The sequence below is a fragment of the Aythya marila genome, assembly GCF_965140915.1.
Source record: "Aythya marila genome assembly, chromosome: 3".
NCBI lineage: Eukaryota > Metazoa > Chordata > Aves > Anseriformes > Anatidae > Aythya > Aythya marila.
In genome coordinates, this window is record NC_139044.1 from 15,397,707 (window position 1) to 15,420,280 (window position 22,574).

The following is a 22,574-nucleotide window of genomic DNA, read 5'->3' on the forward strand; positions in this document are numbered from 1 at the left end:
AATTCACTCAGTCTTTCTCCTTGTTTCAAAGCCCCATGCTCTGTTTTATAGCTATGGTGATCTGCCCAGTAGTCAATATTCACCCTGCAGGCTAAATGAATTCTCAAGAAGGTGGGGAAGACTTTTCTTTGTACAAGGGTAAGCAATGCAACATAATTGTACTGCTGTGGGTTTTTCAATTGGTTGGTCGTTTTTGTTGTTGTTTTAGTACTATCCACTGTATTTGGAAATAAGTGCAACCCATAATGATATTCTCATGAAACAAGTGATGCTTGGCTTACTGAAAACCGGGGGAGGGGGGAAATAATGACATAAAAATCTTCCTTGTTCAGGAGCAGTAAGCAAAAATTATATCTAATTGGACAGTTGTGAATCGATGAAAGTGTGTACTCTTTCATGCATCTTGGCAAAAAGTCAGGCTTCTAATGTATAAGAAATCAGGATCAGAACACTTCTAGAATAAAGTAATTTCTTACTTTGCGTGTTCTAGGATGGAATAAGATAACTTTGATCTCTCCATTTGAAATGTATTCCATTTCAGTCCTGAAGCATTTCTGAAATATGATGGAAAAAGCTTCACTTTCCTTTTCAAGATTAGCACTAAATTTAAACATCTATTTCATGAATCTATTAAGAGAATAAACAGTTGTAAGTTACCACATTTTGCTGTCATGTATGCTGCAGTCACTTGAGTCCATTGATAGAATTACGGTTGTTCCTAGTTTCTATTTCATATTATATTTTGGATTTCTGTTTCTGTCTTCTCTGCTTCTTTTCATTCTCTGATTCTACTTTCTGTATATCACTTCAAAACATTTTCAGTATTTCGTAGAACCTTGTGGTGGCATACTTTTGTATACTTTTTTCACACTCCTTCAGTGATGCTGATTCTTTAATTTGATGGGTATGACATTGCAGTTGTGACTTTGATTACATAATAATGAAGTTTATTTTTATCCAATTGTTCTTTCTAATTGATTATTTAATTAATTATATTTTCATTAGAATTCTTGTATTATTTATATGCTTTGTGTTTCTTAGATGTATTATGTTGGTGAAGAACCTGGAATAGAACCATGAGCCAAGATTAATTGTTCCTAAGACTGTATTTAAAAACTTTAGAAAAGTACTGTGAAGGAGGACAGTAATGCAAAAGGTGTCTGGAAAGATTTATATGCTTGAGATGTGTATTTTAAGATATATATATTTTTTTTTTTTTAATTGGAAATGCAGCCATCAGCAGTGAAATCAGCTGCAACAGGTTTTTCTTTTTTAGTTGTAGGGATTCAGTTACAGTATGGATCTAAGGAAACCATTTTTTTGAAGGACAGTGGAAGGGGAATTACTGACAAGAGAGTGACAAGAGAGCTGAAAAGAAATTCAATGCTTATGATTATCTCTAATGAATTTAAAAAATCAGGAATAAATCCTAAGTTATTTTGTTTGCTAGCAAAAATCTTCTCTAAACAGAAGGGACGTAAGCAGCAAGTAGCTGGCTCTGGAAATATCCTCTCACTCTTCACATCAGTGCAACTGACCAGGGACAGAAGGAAGAAATGATGAATGTTAGTAGACTTGTCTAGGGTATAAATGATAGAGATTTACAGAGACATAACTTTTCAAAGAAGTAGGGAATTTCTACTTCTTCCTATCCTCAAGAACAACAGATCTCCTGTGCTAAGAGTACAGTTTTCTCCCTGAGAGCTATTGTAGACAAATTTTACTCAAGCTGTAATCTGAAATTTAAAAGTAAGTTTTTTTCAGTTATGTTTTATTTCACTTTTGATCAGTTCACTGGGTGCTTTTTCATTTAATACATACAAGTGTATTCATTTAATACACACAAGCATATAAGTTAAAACATCAAGGTACCCTACCATCTGAACCATTCAGGAGTAAGCTACAGATAAAACAAAACATCTAGAGTAAGTAGTTGAAAATATCGTTCAACAAAATATTGTAGTTCAGTAGAGGGCTAAAAAGGTTTGAAACTGGAAGTTTTCCTAAATAATATGATTGAAGTTTAAAAACCATGAAAACAGCTATTCAACAAATACTATTGAGTCCACTAAGTCCAAGAGCATGAGTGTTCAGTCTCTTGTATGATATTTATCAAACATGAGCTTAGCATGCAGCATTGCTGCCTGTCATAGCAAATTATATGGTCCAGCCTTAAGAAGTAAGGTCTAGTTATGACAATTTGTTAGTGTTAAGAAGTGGCATGCATACATATGTGTATATATATACATACACACACACATAAATGTATATATGTGTGTATGTGTATGTCAGCTACATGATCACATATCACAGGATATTCTTCTAAAAACACAAGTTGATGATGCTGGTTCCTTTCTTTTCTACTCATCTAAAATCTTTGTGCTTGATTCATTTTCTCCTTTCTTTAATTCATTTGAAGTGGTTTTATTTCATGATCTAGAATATGAAATCAAGGTGAAGAAATATTTTTTCTTATTCATTTATTTACTATAGGTCCAGATAAGGTTGCTCCTTCTCATTTTTGTTTTCTAAGAAATTCTTCAAACTGCCAAATAGATCTGTCATTTCTAGTAACATCATATATGGGGAAAACGTGGGTATTGATAAGAAGTATACTCTTATTTATTTCTTCATCAGCTCTGTGGAGGGGGAAAGTGAGGCCTAGAGGAGATTTTTTTCATTTCTCCAGTTTAACAATTTACAGTGTAAATGATTGCATACGACAGTCCTATTCATAGAAATATAAAAATAAAAGAGACTGCAGGATGTCATCCCAGTCCCAAAAGAGTATCAATTATATTTAAGTAGTTCTAGAAAGGCTTGTATCTAAGCTGTTCTGAAATAATTCTAACACTGGAGATTCTACCATCTTCTAGGCAATCTTTTATACTGCTTCCCTATCCTTACCGTTGAGGTTTTCATAATATCTATCCTGAATCTTAATTGCTTCAGTATAGTACATTTATTTTTGCCCTATCCATCATTGTTATTGAGAACAGGTTATTTCCTTATTCTTTTGAAATTGCCTTTTATGTATTAGAAGGTTATTATCATGTTCCCTCTAAGCTGTCTCCTCTCTAGCCCAATTCTTTCAAACTTCAGCACAGCTCATGTTCTCTAGACTCTGGTCATGTTGCTCTCCTCACTGTTCTCTCAATTGGCTTATGTCTTCCTGGAGTGTGGTATACAAAATTGTACCTGGTACTCCTGCTGAAGTTTTATTAATGTTGAGCTGAGGGGAAGAATTATTTCATATTTTTGCAGGCTATGCTTGTGTTTGCACATTCTGATACACTGTGAGCAGATGCCAGCTCCAAGTGTCACCCTGAGCCACGTTCAAGCTTGAAGGCTCTCAGTAAAACCAGACAACTAAAAACAAGCACTGATTATTTTACCCTCCCACATAGCTATTAGATAAACACAATCAATATTTATTGAAGATTTTTTGACTGAAAATACATGGAAAAAAATCTTCATTTTGAAGAAGATTCTTCATTCTTGAAGAAGAATACATCTGCTGTTCACCACAACCAGATAGTAATGATCAACATTTACTGATTTAAGAGCACTTTTCTCATCCTATTTACCAGCCACTGGAAGTTTGGTACTTTTATCAAGACAGAAACCATGCATTGCAGGTTAATGTCCAGGTTTGTGTTAATGTTCTCATTTTTCTCAATCCTTATGCTTTTAGTCACCTAGGTCAAAAAAATTCCTAATGAGGCTTACATAGTTAACATTGCTAACATTGCTAACAGCTAAAGATTGCTGTAATATCTGCTGTTCTCAGTGCTGTGACCAAAAACCTTTGTGGTACAGCAGTTTTTCCTTTCCCTATGAAAAGATTAAATTAGAGATTCTAAATAAAGTAGCAAAAAACCTAGGTATTGTTTACCATGTGGGTCTGTACTAAATAGCAGCACAGAATTCCCTGCTGTTAGTCATTTTTACATTCAGCTTTTTCACAAACCATAGCAGTACAGAAAGGAAGAAGCAAACTTCCTCAAAAGTGTAACTAAAATTTTCCTTCTGAAAAAACGATTTTGTGACTCTGCTTATTTCTGATCTTCTGAAGTATAAGGAAGCCTTTATCATAGTGGGCTACCGTATTGAGCTTTACTGTTTAGGGCTACAGAGATGGTGAAGGGCCTAGAAGGGCTACAAAGTCAGTGAATGGCCTAGAGGGGAAGATGTATGAGGAGCCGCTGAGGTCACTTGGTTTGTTCAGCCTGGAAAAGAGGAGGCTGAGGGGTGACCTCATTGCGGTCTTAGAAGAGGGAGTGGAGGGGCAGGTGCCGATCTCTTCTTTCTGGTGACCAGTGATAGGACCAGAGGGAATGGTGTCAAGCATCAGGAACAGGTTCTTCACTGAGAGGGGGGTTGCACACTAGGGACGTAGTCATGGCACCAAGCCTGTCAGAGTTTAAGAAATGTTTGGATTGTGCTCTTAGTTATATAGTCTGAATTTCTGGGTAGGCCTGTGTGGTGCCAGGAGTTGGACTGGATGATCCTTGTGGATTCCTTTCAACTCAGGATATTCTATGATTCTATTGCTTGCAAATTACACACATACACACACACAAATGAACAAAAAAAAAAACAAACTACCATTTTTTACATACCAAAAAACTTTTTCATACAGTTGTAATGTACAGTTGAAACCCACCTTGAGTGGAGAAGTTGTTTTAGATGTTTCTAAGGTTGTAATCTGTTTCCACCTGTTCAATATCTCCTTACAAGCTAAATATAATCATACTATACTGTATATAGGTCCAGTTTTCTGGAAGAGCTCCACAAGAAGCAAATGCACTTGGGGGTGTAGTACATACCTAATGGATATTATTTTTGAGGGCATAAATATTGCTCTAAATCTCTTTTTGCATTAATGATAAATTGATCTTTAGTCTGAAGTAGGTAAGAATAATAATAATGAAGTTTCTAATAATTTATAATTAGCATTGATTTTGCTGGAACATTTTAGCACTAAGGTACTATCCAGGTCCTTATCCTGGACATTAATTCTATTAATTCCATTAATTCTCTTAATTCCATTCTGGGCAATGGGGTGTTGGCTGAAACCATTGAACAAACTGCCTTTTGACTCTCACTTTGTGGCTTCTTCCACAGCATATATATCAGAGCTTGAAAGCATACAGTGCCATGAGCAGTACTGTCATGTATATTGCAATTCAAAACCTCTTCTGTGATTGTACTTCTAGTGTCAAAGTTCACTTTTAGCCAAATGAGGGTTGCTCATTGTCTCAAATAATACAAGCGCAAATCTTTCAATAGGAAGGTAAGGAGCAGGGATGCTGCTGTCAACCTTTGTGTTAGGTTGTAGAATCCCAGGCAAGTTACATCACCCTTATATGCAAGAAAATGTGGAGCACAGGCCCCGTTATGTACCCAATGAACAGTGTATTCCCTTTAGGTGCTTGATACTGAGCGTTTGTCTTACCGCCTGAACTGATACGGATGGTGTGGCCCCATTTCACACTGAGCTTTATCACAAGAATTTTAAGTTTAAATATGGTAAATGGAAACTGAGATGCTTAATAGCAAGCACTGTGAGCTTATATATAAATGTTTAATCTTTCTTCAGTACTTTTGTGCTCCTTGAGTAGGAATTGAGTGAAAATGAGGTTTTCAGAGCATTACTCAGAATAGGAGTTTTATTGAGTAAAGTGAACTGATTTGAGCTATAGGAATTAACTAGTTTTGAGTTTAGAGAAAATAATTAGGAGAATATTTTTTCAATCACAGACAAAAAAAAAAAAAAGTGATGAAGAAAAGGCATCTAAATTTTTTTAAACCAAAACCTCAAAAATGTTGAAAGGGAACATTATTTTCAAAATAAAATCTCTTTAAATGTGCTTTAATTTTTATAATGTGTTTCCTTTATTTTTCAGTACAAATAGTTTGAAAGCTTTTCATATTACTAGTTGAAAAAGAGTTTCACTACAAGTTTTTTTCTTGCCTCCACTGGTTTCATTGCTTTGCAAAGCACTTTGATATATCTGGATGAGAAGGACTATATTACTAAGCTTTTTTAAACAAAGCAGACACAAATCAGTAGTATATGCAGCATGAACTCCACTAAAAAAAAATAAAATAAAAATAAAAATTCTGCAAGAGGCAGGGATATGGGGGAAAAAAAAAAAAAAAAAAAAAAAAAAAAAAGCATGATTCATATTATGTGATTGTCTTCCACCAGTGCATGGCATAATTCTGATTAAAATTACTGGTAGTACTTTGTGTGCATCAAAGGAAAAACAGCTCCAGGAACTGACATCCTGTTAAATCTGAAAGAGCTATTATAGGCTAATGGTTCAATGTGGTGGTTTTTGAAAACTTCCTAATGAAAAAACAGTATGTATTATGCCCCTAAGCTTTTCTGGGCAGTAAAGCTGAACTGTGTAACCAAAGATGGCCAGCAATGCACCCATATTTTATATTGAAATTTATGACAGCTTTAACATGTGCAAAAATTCCGATAACGTGTTTCACTCCTTTTTATTCTTTGTAAAGGCCCCATTTGTCTCATTTTGCTTCTTAGAAACAAAAATAGATACAAAGATGTTAAAGGCTTAAAAAGGTAGCAGTCTTAAAAATATGTACGCATCATGTATTTTTTCTCTGATTGCACCGTTTATTATTTACTGAAAAATATAGGTGAAATTAGACAAGTTTTGATAGAACCATAAAATTGCAGCTGAGAAGTCTAGCATTTTCTTTCCTGTTACGACCTGTTTTTGAAAGATAAGTTTGTTGTGACTCTTCATTTTAATTATTTAGTAGGTGCCTTGCCTTAGCTAAGAAAATGTTTAATGTAATTTAACAAAAAACAAAAACAAACAGAATAACAGGTACAAGTTAAATGATTTCTTGTTTCAGATCTCTTCGTAGGTGCTGCTATTATTTGCATATATGTTAACAGGAACAAGTTTGGTCCTACAAACCTGCTTTACAGTGATAATCCTTTCCCATGCAAGTTGTCCTCTTAAGCAAAGTTGATCAGATATTTACAGGATTCCCATTTATCTATGTATAAAAACTGAGAAAGGCCCACGCATCCATAATTATTCCAAACATTGGCATTTATTATGAAGCAATCTCTAAGTGCTTTAAACACAGTATTGGCTGTAATCCCACACTGAACATTCATTAGAGCTTTACAGTTCCAAACTCATACACGCAGAAGGCTTAATCCTGCAATGCACTGTTTAATAGCGCTTGAAGATGAAAGCAGTTGAAACCTTTCAGCTTTGGTATTAAGCGTATAATTCTGCCAAGCCCTACTCATGCAAATAATCTTTATTCTTATGACTGATAACATTGACTTGGTTCATCAATTAGCTATTAAGTGACTAATGGTTTGTACTGATTTGCCTGAGGTTGCACTGAAAAGCTGTGGCAGAGGCAGATGTAGAACTTCCATCTTATCCATATTATCAAAGGGAAGTGTAGGATAATGATTCAGACAAGGGTGTAGTACATCACCTGATAAGCTAGCCACAGAACTAGCTAATTTTACAGTGTCAGAGGATAAGAAACATACCATGCGAGTAAAATGTGAGTAGCTGTCTTTATTTGAATGCTTCAACAAAATTCTGTATATTTTCTGTATTATAATCACCTATAATTGTCCTTAGGAAAAGAACAGAACATGTGTATCAACAGATATTCTCTCTCGTTACATTAATTATCTTTAGCTTGTGTAGTAGCTTAATTATTCTTGCTCTATCAATAGGCTTGCTCAAAGAAGTGCAACATAAAGGGTTTTATCTGTGTTATTGATTGGCAAGAAAGTGATGTGTTTGGGACTGTTGGAGCTTCTCTAGTGACTATTTATTTAAACTGGGGGTAAAAAAAACCACAACAGTATTACTTGAAAAAATAACTAGAACTTTCATTTAACATTACAAAAGAGGGTATTGCTTAATCCCTGAAGTAGGAAATTGCTTTTCTTCATGATCCATTGCTTTCATACTGTTTCTGGCTGCTGGTGTTAAAGGAAAGAAAAACTGTGTTCTCACTCGGTTTTCACTGTATCTATTTTCTTATCCTCTATGAAAACTTGGCTGCTAATTTGTTGTTGAAGTAAATAAGGGAAGAGGGAAGCTTGGCTTTTTTTTTTTTTTTTTTTTTAATGGACATCTTGCAAGTACAGAAGCAAAGCAAAAATTTATGTGGGAAACTGAGAAAAATGAAATTCAGTATTTGAAATAGTATATCAAAGCTGAAGTCATATGTGATGTTTCTATTCTTTGAATTGCTGGTATAAGCTTATACCTAAATTCAGCAGTGTTTTCCCAGAAGAATGTTACTAAAGAGTGTCTTTTCTTCTGTTCTGATCTTTTCATAGACAGAGATAAAGCAAGTAACAATTAAAAGCAAAATGCATAGCTGGCTGGAAAAGATGCTATCTTGTTCCACCTTGCTTAGAACTCTCTTTTTTTTTTTTTTTTTTTTTGAAAAGCACCTATTGTTTTAATTGTTTTTAATATGCATTACAAAATTATAGTAAGTTACAGCTAAGGGCTGGAAAATGCTAGCAAGCTGTAATTACACAATGATTATTTAACTTCAGAAGTTACAATATTTAGTTAGTGATTCTGTGGGATTGTCAGGACAGGTCACAGAGTGCTTTCTAAAGTAATTAAAAGTCAGCAGTTGTGGTTTATATTTTTCCCCTAGCAACAGCAGAAGTTATATTTTTCTCTTCTCCTACCAGCGGTGAATCCTGTTTCCTTTTAATGTTCTGATTGCTTTTTATTTTTTTTAACCAATTAGTCTTGTAAGTTAATCAACGGTTATGCTAGCAAAATAGCAATCTGAAAATAATTATCATAGTGAGTTTTTGATACTGGTGTGTAACAGAAAAGAAACATCTAGGTTTTATTCTGAGGTTTTGCTTGTGCTAGCTATATGAGGAAAATAGCAAGACCACACCATATGCCCAATAAAAGCTTCATTAGAAAGGCATTAGTAGATTAATCCAGGTTAGTCTGTGGTTTATTTTATTTAGAATGTAATAAGGCAAGTTCATTAGTTTGCAGCCTTAATGTTTTCTACTGTACCTCAAAGCAACCAGTAACAATTCCACTGAGACTCCACAGATCTCACTGACACCTGTCAAGATAAACACATGGCTCTCTAAGGGAATCATCTTGGCAACATAACTGAGGAATTCTGGAAAAAAGTAAGTCTTTCACACACAAAAGAGTGTTACACGTTATAAACTTGATTAATGATTTTTCACATGCCTCTGAGGTCATATATCTCACTTTAAAGTACAAAAAAAAAAAAGTCAAATCAATCTCTGAAGAATAAATATTTTGGAATGTACAATGCTGCTTTTGGAATGTATTTTGAAGAACTTGAAGGATGTAGAATAATTATGCAATTTGAATTGAGCCTCAGAAAGGCTGTCTAAGACCAGCAATTGAATTTTCCATCCCCCCAGGGCTAATATATTAGATTACAAGGATTATTGTAGTGACAGTATTTGTGCCACTACATTTAAGATTATGTCAGCATTTCCATTTGAAACCTGTGTGTTCAGAGGCTCATAACTCAGCTATAGACATTTGTTTGGCACTACAGATATGTTTTCTGAACATGGTTTCTGCACAGTGGTTACACTTTTTTTTTTAAATGCTTTTTTTAAAAAAAGCTAAATAAGTATTTGGGCATCTTGAAGGTATGAATGCCAGAAGTTAATGCTGTCCTCTAACAACTCTGATTTTAAATTTGGTCATTTCTACATCTAACCTGTAGTACTACTGCTGTCAGGGGTCAGAAACAACGTGTTCAGGAGCAGACAGAATGGCAGCAAGCTGCCTTGCTTGCTGCCCCATTCTTTGACAAAACTGTTACAGGGCTAATGCATTGCGGGAAAGCAGGAGGTGGAACTCCACTGTATGGCCTCTTCTTCTCCAAGGCTTGAAACAACGGGGGGAAATGATCATGAACCGTGACGGGGGACACCTTAGAAATCATGTCAGGAAAATCTGCTTAACAATGTATTAATAGAATTGTAGAACAGCTTGAGTTGCAACAGAAGTTAAAGATCATCTAGTTCCAAAGCCCCACACCATGGGCAGGGACACCACCCACTAGATCAGGTAGCTCAAGGTCACATCCAACTTGGCCTTGAACACTTGCAAAGAAGGAGCATCCACAACTTCTCTGGGCAACCTGTTCCAGTATCCAATCACCCTAATAGTAAGGATTTTTTTCATAATATCCAATCTATATCTGCCTTATTTATTTTAAAGCCATTACCCCTTGTTCTATCACTACATGTCCTGATAAAGAGTCCCTTCTCATCTTTCCTTCAGGACCCCTTTAAGTATTGGAAGGCTGCTGTAAGGTTTTCCCCAGAGCCTTCCATTTCTTCTCCAGGCTGAATAACCCCAACTCTCTCAGCTTCTCTTCACTGAATGAGTGTTCTAGCCCTTTGGTCAGCAAGCCTGGCTCTGGACTTCCTGTAATAGGCCCACATCTCCTGACTATTCTTAACTTTAGGCACTTGATGAGCATCATTTAGAGTTCCTCCCATTACCTGTGGGCTTCCCACCTCAGAAAAGGCCATCAGCTCTGCCTTGCAAGCTCTTTAAACCCAATTTCCCATCTTAAAGCCATTGCACTTTCAGTTAAGTTTTAGCTTTGTCACGACATGGCATTTAATATTATAGATGTATGATAATAACAGGAGCTACAGAACAAGCCAAAACACAGACTTTTCCTATTTCTGTTGATCTTTTTAAACAACTAGGTTTTGCTTACACTTTGTATGCTTGTACTGAACACAGAAGAATGCAACTCTGCATTCTGTTATTGGTATCTGTCACTGATCCCATCAAACTTCAAGATGACTAATTTTCAACCTATTTTAGTGTCTATTGTTGTTTGTTTGTATTTTGTCCCTAGCTGAAGCATTTGCTGAAGAGTTGAAATTAGAAGCATTTAAGCTGTAGTCAGGGATCTCATTCTCCTGCAGTGATGTAGTGCCAATTCCTATGGCAGCACTGGTGAAAATCAAAGAGACTTATGCAGGTTTGGCAGCCATCTAATTGCCCATAGAACTAACTGCTCATGTGGTAGTCCAGAGAGAACATGAGTACATCCTGCCCTGTTTTATACAGGACAACAAATCTCTTAAATACCTCCATGCATGTACGTGTGGATTTGGCCTTAATTTCTGGGGCTTTATATTGAAATGAAAAGGTGGACCTAGCCAAGGTGTTAGCACCCTTCAGACAAATTTAAAGAGGGAAGGGAAGGGAAAATAGTAGCACTGGCAGCCAGCAAAAGACATCTCCCAGTTTAGTATGAGCCATCGTCCTCAAGTCAGGTCAAACCAGGGCTAATGCTAGCCACCAGTGGCTGGACTAGGCAAAGTACTCTGAAGACTGATAGACCAACTAGGGCTATTTCAGACCAAGAGTGAGTTTGCTTTTAGAGCCAAAGTTCCTTGCTGGAAAATGTTCTCCAACCAGTCCCTTCTATTCTAAATTGAAGGGATCTGGCTTGTATGCATAGTTTCAGTAAAAATGGAAAAAAAAAAAAAAAAAAAAAAAAAAAACCTTGCTTTTAATAGCAAGGAATAGAAAGAAAGAGATTACTGTTGTCTTTACACATGTGGGGTCAAGAAACATTTCAGGTGAAGATTTAAGCTTATTTGGATGGACAGAAAGACTAGTTAGCTGTTGATTTATTTATTTTTTGCAATACATACGTAGAGTATACCTGTACTACAGAGAAAGGAGCCACTGTAAACTCCTTTTTTCATATGATATAATTAATCTATACAAAAGAAAAAAAAAAAATAGAAAAATAATCACCGAATACTGAAATTTCTTCGTATTTTATGACTACAAAAATACTCATTGCATCTCTCCTAGAATCATATTTGTTATCTTCCAAGACTCTTAGAAATTTGTGTGATATGCTGTATTGGCTTCCTTTCTAAAGTAAAGGGTTTCTGTCCTCTCTCTAAATTATGGAGGGTTAGGACACAAACTGGCTATGGTTCTTATTCCCTGATCACAGGTATAAATTCCCTAAACAGGCCTAATCTTGCAGCTCATTAGTTTTTGGAAGAGACACTATTCTGTTTAAATGAGAAAAAAAATAACACATTCAATGGAAAAATCGGACATGTACTCTTGGAAGGGGGAGGGTGGGTCCTGAAAGTCGTCAGAGTTTATAGCAGTAAGTACTTATAGGTTAAACCTAACAGCTTGAACATTTTCTTCTCTAAGCCATTGTCTGTCAGATAAACATAAGTTCTGTCCTGCTTAATTGCAATCAAAAGATTTCCACAGGTTTTCAAATGAAATGAGATTCCATACACAACAGTGGAGAAAAGCTACAATAGAAAAACATAGCAAATGTGCTAAAGTGTTCATTGAACAGCATTCTCTGTAATACAGACACATATTTGTAGAGCTTTTTTCTACCTGAGTTTGCTGCACAGTATTTGAGCTTCAGGAGTTTTAGTGTGGCTGTTGCAACACAAAGTGTAGCGTTTCATCTCTGGCAAACAGAGATGGGCAGAGAATTCTGGTTGCATAAGAAGGCACTTAACCTAAGGAGCCCTGAATTTAACTGACAACAACTGCTAGCCTAAGGCATGATCTGCCCGGAAGCTTTGCCTGTGTCACCAAGATGGTTATCTTCACTGATATAGCTATATTGACAAGAATCAGGGTGTAGGCAGATAAAGTTGTACTGGCAAGAAGTACCTGATTTTATTCAATGAAATAATGTAAATTATACTCTTGGAAGCAATCTTTTTATTTGTATAAGTATTCTTTAGGAACATTTGGCATTTATATATGGCATTTATTTATATAATGGTGTAGCTCAGTAGAAAAAGCAAGGAAAATATGTGTTTTTACAGTTAAGGAGAGTCTTACTTATACACCTAGGAAACTGTTGGTATTCATAGAGCACTTGGTGGAGATAACTCAATTAAAAGTCTCATGTACTAGCTATGGGACCTGCACAGGATAAGTATTAAATAGGGTTAAAAATGAACACACACAACAAAACCACCAACAACAAAATCATAAAGTTAGCTTCAGTGAGCCAAGTGTTGGGCATATTTTCAGAATACTGAAAACTACCTTGTGAATCCTGTAGATTATTTTCACAGTTTATTTGCTATGTCTCTAATAGGATATTTATTTGTTTACACAAATTCTGTGTTTATTGCTTTTCTGTACATCCTCTTCTTTCTTTGAGAGAGGCCTTCATAAATTGATAGCACAGTGTTGATTGTGTTGGTGTGCATGACTTTGTGCCCCTGGGGATTACAACCAGATTATTTCAATTTCAGCTAGTCCTCAGCCAGGAAAGATTCATATTCACTCTTATGTCAGCAGGAGGTAAAAAAAAAAATAAATAAAAATAAAATAAAAAATAAATGAGAAACAGTTCTTACCATTGGCTTTCATAATGTTTACTTGCAGATGCTTTAAACTTTTACTTTTCATTAAAAAGCTTAACTCTGAGTGCTAAGACTATCAATTAAGACTTTTAAATAAAACATGAAAAGACTAGAAGTATCTAACTACCAAGATTTGCTTCAAATTAGAGAGAAGTGCTTGTTATCACAAAAAAAAAAAAAAGAACAAGAAGTAATTTTATTTCCTTGTTTTTCCTTCTTTTGCCTTTCTGCTCTCATCTACCTCTCATTTACTTTCACGTATGCTTACTTCTACACCTTCCTTTTTCTGTTTCTGTTATCCTTTCCATTTTCAATCTCGTGATATTTTCCACAAACTACTTCTCCCCATTTCTCACCCATGCACTGCATTAGATAACCTTTTTCTTCCCTTAAACTTGCATAGTCCCCTCATTTCCTTCTGTGGTTCAGAGTGCAGAGCCATGAAAATGTCAAATGTCATTAAAATTATAGCGTACATTAAAATTAGTACTTACAAGGTGCTGAGCACATTGCCAGATCTAGCAAAGGATGCCTACTTAGTCATGTGTCTCCCTGTTCACATTTGTAGAAAGTACTTAAGGAAAATGCCTAAGTAGCTTTATGGAGATTGGCCTTTGTGTCCTCAACTCTTAGTTTGAATATGCAGCAGCAAAATAATCCATCGATTTAGCAGTCCCTACATAGTGTTTAACATCATAATGTAACATCTAAAAATGACCCATTATAATCTATTTGATGAAAAAAGCCTTCTCCAAGTAGTCTCCAAACACAGATTTGAACTGGAAACTTTAGTAGCTGTTATGTGTATGCACTGCATAAATAGTACATATTTAATAATGTGAGCACTTAAACACCTTTTTTCTCTTTAATTAAATATTAAAATAAAAAATAAGTACTTTTGAAGTACCTAAACATTTTATTCATCTGTGCTTGGTATTTAAGTACTCTAGATAGGCCCCTGTGACAAAGAACATGGCAGATGAAGTAAGAATTTAGATTAAGGCACTCAGGCTACAAACATATGCAACAACATGGAGAGAACACAAAGTCCTACAGTATCCACAGTATCCACACCAAAGTATATTTTAGTTGAACGAACTATACTCAGGCTGGGAGAGATTTGTGGAAAGATTTTGTTGCAAAGTTATAACTAACAGGATCCCTGCAACTGAGGTCCAGCCATACTTTCCTGGATGTCACCAGGGAGACTCCCACCAAGTGGTAGCATAATAGAGCTCTTGATGGAGACCTTAAAAGAGCCAAGCAGAAGATGGTCTAGAGAGGACTTGCCAACTGGAAGTAATTGTGCCAACTGTATCATTACATGTTTGGCAATACCAGCTTCCTATTTCAGAGAACTGATACCAGTTTTAAATTACTCATCTGGAGGATTTTTACTATCATTAAGTACAATCAAGTAACTACTCTGTTTCTAAATCTGCAACAGCATGTGAACAGTTTACTGAAAAAAATGGTTTCAGTGATTGAATGAAGTTTTTCAGTTCATTTTTTTTGAGACATTGATAGAAAAAGTAGCGGTATTTATGGATAAGATTGCTAGCATATATTACTCACATGAACAAGAAATAGACATCAGAGGCTTTAATTTTAGAACACCTGGCAAGTCCGGGCTGATGTTTCTTCAAAATTTCTCTTTTTTCTTCTTACCTTAACTCTGAGATGTAGGGAATTTGTGTTTGTTGTTGTTGTTGACTTCTTTTTTTAACCACAAACTTCTTTTTTTATTATTATTTGGTTGGTTTATTTATTTATTTATTATGAGATGACAGCACACGGCAGCTGCAAACCGAAAGTTCAGAAATTTGGAGTTATTTGTTTTGCTTCTTAAGACAGGTAGGAAAAGTCACCGAGTTTCTTACCAGTTGCCCTTTTATTTTGCAGTCCGGTGCCGGGATGGGGATAGCCCATGTCCCACCGGACCCTTTCCTGGAGGCTGGCGCTGTGTTAGCAGTGACCTGTCGGGGAAAGGCCCCGCTCCAGCCCCGCCGCTCACTCATGCGGTTTCCCCTCCGTGCTTGAGTGCTTTCATCTTGCGTTAAGATCTTTTGCAATTCATCTTAGCATCTTTGCAAAACTTGGCTGTAAAAGTGCAAAGCCCTGGGGGCGGGCAGGGCAGGAGGGGCCGTTTCTTAGCCTCCAGTACCGTGTTTTGGGGCTGCTTTTGCAGTGGTGTGGAGGACGTATGGTTTAGGGCGTCTCCTCGCTCCTCTCCGGGGATGCAATACATCCTGGGCCGAGCAGAGCCGGGGCGAAATTCCTTTCTCGTTCTTCCCTAAGCCTACGCAGTTGAGTAAGGATTGTGACTTCCGATCATCCCCGTGTGAATTAGAAAGTCCCCCGGCAAACTGCAGCAGGTTTTGTTCTAAACGAACGCGAAATGTATAAAAAGGCTTTTGCACACCCACCGCTCGCCCTCTCCCTTTCACGCATCCGCACCCCGCGCCCATGATCTCATGCTGCTGAAGGCATGGCACAAGATCTACGGGAGGCTGGAACCGGCGGAGGGCGGGGAGAGGAGAGCCGGCAGCGTGGGGCTCTCACCCCGTGCTGTGCCCAGGTGCGGTACTGCAGGGGCTGCGCCTCTCTCCCGCCGGCTCGGGGGGCGCGGGACACACGACCCGGGGAGGAGAGCAATGCCTTCTCCTTCGATGCGGGGCTTGGCTTTGCACCGTGTAGTCTTACCCCCTAGGCTGCGGGGGCCGAGACGCCCCTTCCCCCTGGTTTCGGGGCAGGAGGGTGCGGTGCGAGGCTGCGGCTGCGGGGCCCCGCAGCTCAGGGGCGATGCTGCTGGTGCCGCCCTGCAGCCGGGGGGGGGCGGCCCAGAAACGTTTTCAGCCCGGTTGGTGGCCGCGTCTGCGGTGGGGTGGCAGACGCGTAAGCAAGCCAGGGAAGGAAAGATAAAAAAAAAAAAAAAAAAAAAAAAAAAAAAAAAAAAAAAAAAGCGTAACTCTTTGTTAGGCGCCATGTGTGTAATTACCGGATAATCAAAGCCGATGCTCGAATCGACAGGGGAAACGTCTGATGGGCGAAGTTTAGGCCAATTAACAAACTCGAAATCGTTCTTTTTTTTTTTTTAAGGAGAAAGTGGCTTTTCGAGACACTGGCACATCTGAACTACCCAATGAGGGGAAAGGCGCCCGCCGTGCTGCTAATTCCGCGGCGCGGCTGGGTGGCGGGCTGGGGAGAGGGGCGTGCGTGTGTCCGCCGCACCGCCCGAGCCATGTTCTGGCACTGTGCGGCTCCCGAAAGGCAGGGAGGCAGTGCGATTGTGTGGGAGCTGAACTCAGCCTCCCTCTTTAACATAGGCTCGTCCTCTGCATTGCATCCGAGCTTCGGTGATTTGCTGTTTGGAGACTGCAGATTTGCATAGCCCTGCTCTTCGCAAGCATGGTTATTTTTTTTTTCCCAGCTTCTTTCATAAGGGTGCACTATTCTCTCTGAAAACATCCTCGGGTATTACTGTCAATAGGCAGACCATTGAGATTGCCGGAGCAGCCCCGTTATTGTCTGGCGGCGTGTGCGAGCCTGTGTGAGTGCGAGTGCGAGTGTGTGTGCGCGCCGGGAGAGATTGCTCCGAGAGGGCTCACCAGTTTGGAGATGAATGGAGGGAAGAGCAGCAGTTTGATTTTTCTCTGCTTTCCCAGCTCTGGTTGATGGAGTGGCATCCCCTGCTTCTTCCTTAGCCAGCGATGTGGCATGATTGGCTACGCTGTGGATTACTGAGGATGGGGGAATGCTTGGCACTCTCGTAGCGTTTGCAACTGTGGAGTATTGTTAATGAGCACCAGCCCCAGGAAAGCTGAAACTAGCGATTGTTTGAGCACGGGGCTTTTCCTCTCTTCCACCTCTTTGCGAAGGCTCGGAATCGCCTGGATTCTCCGCCTCTGACTATGTCTCGGATTGTTTTGGCCAGAAGAAGACCTGGAGAAAAGGATCCTCATAAGCTAGCCCAAAGGGAAGCCATGGCTCGCCTGGTGCGGTGAGCTGCCGCCGGCACCGTGCGCGAGGCTGCGAGCGCGCCTCTGCCCAAACTTTGCCTTCCTTCCCTGTGGCTGCTGCTCCTCCCGAGGACGCCGTGCACCGGAGGATGGGGGGGCTCCTCAGGGGCAGCCCCGAGCCGGGCCCCGCCGGCGGCAGCAGCGGCAGCGCCGGGGGCCGCTTGGCCCTACTCTGGATAGTCCCGCTCACTCTCAGCGGCCTCCTTGGGGTGGCGTGGGGCGCCTCCAGTTTGGGCGCTCACCACATTCACCATTTCCATGGCAGCAGCAAACATCATTCAGTGCCTATCGCTATCTACAGGTCACCGGCTTCCTTGCGAGGCGGACACGGTGGGTTCGGGCGCCGCTCGGTTTTCCCTGCACGGTGGGCTGCGCGCCGCGCCCCCCTAGCCCCGCACCTCCTCCCGCCCCGCAGAGCTCAGGCAAAGGGATGCGGAGGGCCAGGAACCCCCAATCTGGGTCGGGGGTGTGTGTTGGGGGGAGCTAGGGGTATCCCGCTGCTCCCGGTGCGGGGCCGGCGGGGGGCTCGGCTGGCCTCCAGCCGGCTGGGGGCGGCCGGAGGATGCTGCCGGAGGCGCCTGCGGCCAGCACCGGGGCTTTCCCCGGGGCTGCCCGGCACCCCTTCTTGTCCCCCTCGGACCCCTCCGTGTCCCCCCGGCTGCAGAGCGAGAGGGTTGGAAAGCCCAGCCCAGGCACCTCCGTCTCTTTCAGCCGCTGCCCCCCGGGGGAAGCGGGGGCCCGAAGGTACCAGCCCTCGCCCCCCCTGTTCCCTCCTGCCCCTGTCCGGGGGCGCAGAGGCGAGCAAAGCGCCCGTGCGCCGGGCAGGGCTGGGGCAGGGCAGGGCAGGGACCCCGGCGGGGAGCGAGGGGCGGGGAGCGAGCCTGTGCGGTGCTCCATCGCTGGGGATGATCGTGCTCCTTCCGACTCATTGCCTCGGTGGGAAAGTCGATGAACTAAAAAGCAAAGGTCAGCTAATTGCACGGGGGAGCGGGAGAGAAGTCAGCGCTTAATCACTGAGAAGGGGGGAAATAATGCCCACCGTAGTGGTCAGGAAAGGGACAGAGATAAAAATGCTTCTGAAGTGTAAATGCATTTTGCTTCAGAAATACAGTACTGTGGGACTTAGTTTCTGAAGTGACAGGAAGCTGCCTCAGTGCCCTTTAAACAGCACTGTTACAGTTTTTCTTTTCACATGCATACTTACATGAACCTATACATAAATACATGCAAAACAGATATGAACATGTTCAGCATTACGAAAAGCTGTAAAAGAAAGCTAAACACCAGACTGTGCCTTAAGGATTTAAAACCAAGCCCTCCCTTTGTCTCCGAGGGAAGAAAAAAAAAAAAAAAAAAAAAAAGATAAAGAAAAACCCTTGTTAGCTTCTGATTAGATTATACAGCTTCATTCTTCTTCATTTTCTCATCTTGCCTTGCTTCATTTGCACGATCATGCAATGTCATTTACAAGATTTGCAAAGTAAAAACCAGATCGTATGCTTAACCTTTGCATCTCTGTGCAAGATGACCCAGTTGCAGGCACGAGGTAGTTAGGATGTAATGGATTTTTTTTTTTTTTTCCAGTGGTTAGCAATGCTAACATTAGTGGATATGCTTGTATTGTTTATCTGAAAATTTCCAGTGTGTGTTGAATACACCTTAATCCTAAACTGCTAGAAAAGGCAAAGTGGACAGAAATGACTTTTCTTAAGCATTTTGCTAATTAAGAAAGAAGTTAGATGTCTGGTGTAATGCAAAAAAAAAATAAAATTTAGGCCATCACTCTCCACTGTAGTGTATTCAGGCAGTGCAAGCTTGAGAATGCTGCTTGTTCTGTATTGTATGTGCTTACAGGGTAAAATTAGAGACGTATGTGTGTACATATGCATATATACTTATTGTTCTTTGAATTTCTGGACATATGGGGATATCGTTTAGGGGCTTGCTAGGGGACGCTAAAAGAATATGGGGAAAAAGCAAATGTAATCATTTAAATACCAATTCTTTAGAAAGCATTTTAAAATCACACCTTTTGCTATTTTTAAAAAACATTACCTTGGACCCAGTCAAGGGGTAGTGGTGCAAAAAGCTAACCCTCCTGGAGGAAATTAGTCTTGCTAAAGAAAATGAAAGGTGAAGTGGTGGAGTTGACAGTTAAGGGCTTCATAGGGAAGCCTAGGAGCCTCTCCAGAAGTTAAGTAACTGATTTTACAAAATGAAAAATGTTACATATCATAAAAAGGTATTCCAGAGTGTTTTCAGAGTGTAACTTTAAAAGTCCTTGTTTTTTCTTTATTTATCAGAAGCTCTACAACTGGGTGGTGTTTTAAAACATCTCATTCATTTCATTATTAATTCTTCAAAGAGCTGCTCCCATTTGCTTCTACAAGTCTAACAGGAACATTTGTCTTCTTGGCTGAGCAGGGTTGGACACAGCTCCTGTGGAGCCCATCCCTACATCTCTAAACATCAGTCGGAGAGGGCTGGGTGACGTGGATGCTTATTCCTTACCCTGGCATCAAAGGGCAGTTCTGCAGTGTCCCTGAAGGTTTAAGTGTGGTGAGAGTGAGAATTTGACTCTCAGACTTGTATCCTGCATTGGCTGGGCTTCAGCATTAGCTCCATTCAGTTTTGCAATTTTTCCATTTTGCATTTCTTCCATTTTTCCTTTACATAAAGGCTTTGTGGTGACCTCATACCTGCCTTTTTGTTACTTTGGCAGTTTTCTGTAGCATCTTACCTGTTAAAAGTTGAAAAGATGTTTTAGGGTAGGTCAATTAGTCGATGCCCTGAAAGCATTGCACTCTAATATTGTGAGTCAGTGGTGTCAAAGGAAGGAGAAAAAATCACTTTTCCCATCCATTCAATAAATGTCATTACAGTCCTCAGACATCCACACCTTCCTCCTCTAACCGTGGCACCAGCTGGCCCTACCACCCCCATCCTCTCAGCTTTGCTTTGATTTTTTATTCTTTCAGTTTTCCTTCAGCCAGCCCATTTCCAGCTAATAGTATAAGCAAAGCCAAAAGCCCTGCATGGTTGGATTCTTGCCACTTCTTTCAACAAACCAGACCACAATCGTGCTGCTAACACTTTCTTCAGGTAATTTTACTTGGATTTTGCTTAGTAGTATGATCTCATGTGGTTTAAGTTGTCAGTATTGTGTCTCACAGAGACACAAACAGAATTCCAACCAAGCAATTAGTTCACCCTATTTAAAAAAAAAAAAAAAAAAAAAAAAAAAAAAAAAAGTTAATCAGCACACAATCTTTTAGCATATTAAAATTAAACATCTTTCAAGCTTGACCGAATGATTTTTTTTTTTAACTTAGCTTTCTGACTCACATTAAACTTGGAAAGGTGGCATATGGCTGAAGGAATCAAGAGTTTAACCACAGGAAGAAATAAGAAAGTAATTTTCTGGGTCATGACATCAGCAACATAAAGAGAAATGCAGAGAAGTAAGAGAATAATGTTCACAAATGTAAGTCCTGGGCTGCTCAGTGCTTACCAGTGGTCTCTGCAGCATGTGGGGCATTTGGTGACTTGTGTTCATGTCTCCTTGCTCCATCTGAGAGAAAGGTTATCACTTTTGATATAGCTATATCTACCATGCAAACTTTTAAAAAAATTATTTTATTTTTTGAGTAGGTAGAGTAGCTCTCACTGCAGTGCCACTAGATTGTAAAAACATGGACTATACGTATCAAAGTCCACATGAAAGGAAAGTGATTGCAGCTTGCACAGTAACTTTAAACAAGAAAGGTAGTTTCTTTGAGAGTCCACCAATATGATAGATTGTGTGGAGTGAATATTGCACATTGAATGAGTAAAACGTTTGCAGCATAGCCATACGGATGGCTGTCACCATCCTCATTCACCCCTTCCTTCCTGCAAAAACCTCTTTTTTCTCTACTGGACTGGGCCTTTTACTGTACCCCAACTTCTCATTCAGTTACTGAGTGTCAAGTAGTGTATGGCTGTTTTTCTGTTATTTCTTCTCTCTCTACTCTGAGGTTCTTGTGCAGGTGTTTTTCTAAGAAATGAAAGTAGATTTTTTTGTTTGTTTGTTTGCTTGTTTTGTTTTGTTTGTTTGTTTTTCCCAAATCTGCCAGAGCAGGACCCAGGAGGTAACTAATGAAATTTGCATGTCCATGTGCTTGGAAAGAAAATGCAAAAATGGGGAGGGAATGGGATCTTTGTGTTCACAGGCAGAACAAATATTGGTGAGCATTATGTGTAGGCGTGGTGCATTTAAGTACCTGGATTAGCACGAGGCCAGAGTGTATCCAGCTGGTTGAGGTTAATGACAAAGATATAGGCAAATGGTTTAGGAGGAGCGGAGGGTGTCTGAAGTGGAATGAATAGGGTACTGGTGGCAGGTGTTAAGAAAGTGGGAGTTTGGGACTGGGAGGTGCTAGCGTCCTTTGTGGTGCAAAAAATAGAGGGATTTAAGCTGTCAAGCAGATTGAGTGAAAAAATGTTTTAGCAACAAAGTTCCTGAGCAGGAAGAAGAGTTTGAAAGTATGTGGAAAATGAGGTCATGGGGAAAAAAATAAAGTTAGCAGTGGAGTCTCAGAGATAACAGCTGATGTGGATCAGAGGGATTGTGTGTTACCATAACACATTCCCTCCCCCAGTCTTTCTTACCTAGAACCTGATGTAGGAGCACAGGCATACAGGAAGGCCTCACACTCTAAACTAAGCCTACTTCCTCCAGTCTCTGCTTTGCCACTGTGGCTGAGGTTCGCATGCACTGGATGCATCCAAATTATGTCCGTTTAGAGAAACTTCTGTAGCAGAGTCCTAACAAGCTCACCCTTACCAGCGTGTCGCTCTGTGGGCTGGATCAGGCGGCTCTTGTTCAGTGAAGATGCCAAATGAACTCCCCAGGAGCTTTCACTAAGAATAGCAACACTGCAGTAAAATCATTTATGCTACCATAATGAAGAATATAATGAAAACAACTTTGAAAAATGTGCATATGGAAGTATCTGTGTTAAAAACAAAAACAAAACACTGTAAAGAAAGACTTATTGGTATAGGTAAAATACTTTATGGCCTCTTACTTTCTATTTTTCATATGCTGGAATTGC

The 22,574-nt window shown here is 39.7% G+C and overlaps 1 protein-coding gene across 4 annotated transcripts in view; it reads left to right on the plus strand.

The window, feature by feature from the left end:
- The window catches only part of NRXN1 (neurexin 1), a 715,037-nt gene that overhangs the window by 417,619 nt on the left and 274,844 nt on the right, over positions 1 to 22,574 (plus strand). For 3 of the 4 annotated variants that reach the window (XM_082756020.1, XM_082756021.1, XM_082756022.1), the window contains exon 1: positions 16,928 to 17,808. The exons of the other annotated variant lie outside the window; for it this stretch is intronic. In XM_082756020.1, coding sequence (XP_082612146.1) covers positions 17,568 to 17,808 — 241 coding nt within the window. In that variant the 5' untranslated portion in view covers positions 16,928 to 17,567. Of the gene's footprint in view, positions 1 to 16,927; positions 17,809 to 22,574 lie in introns of those variants that run through there. 4 annotated transcript variants of the gene reach the window in all.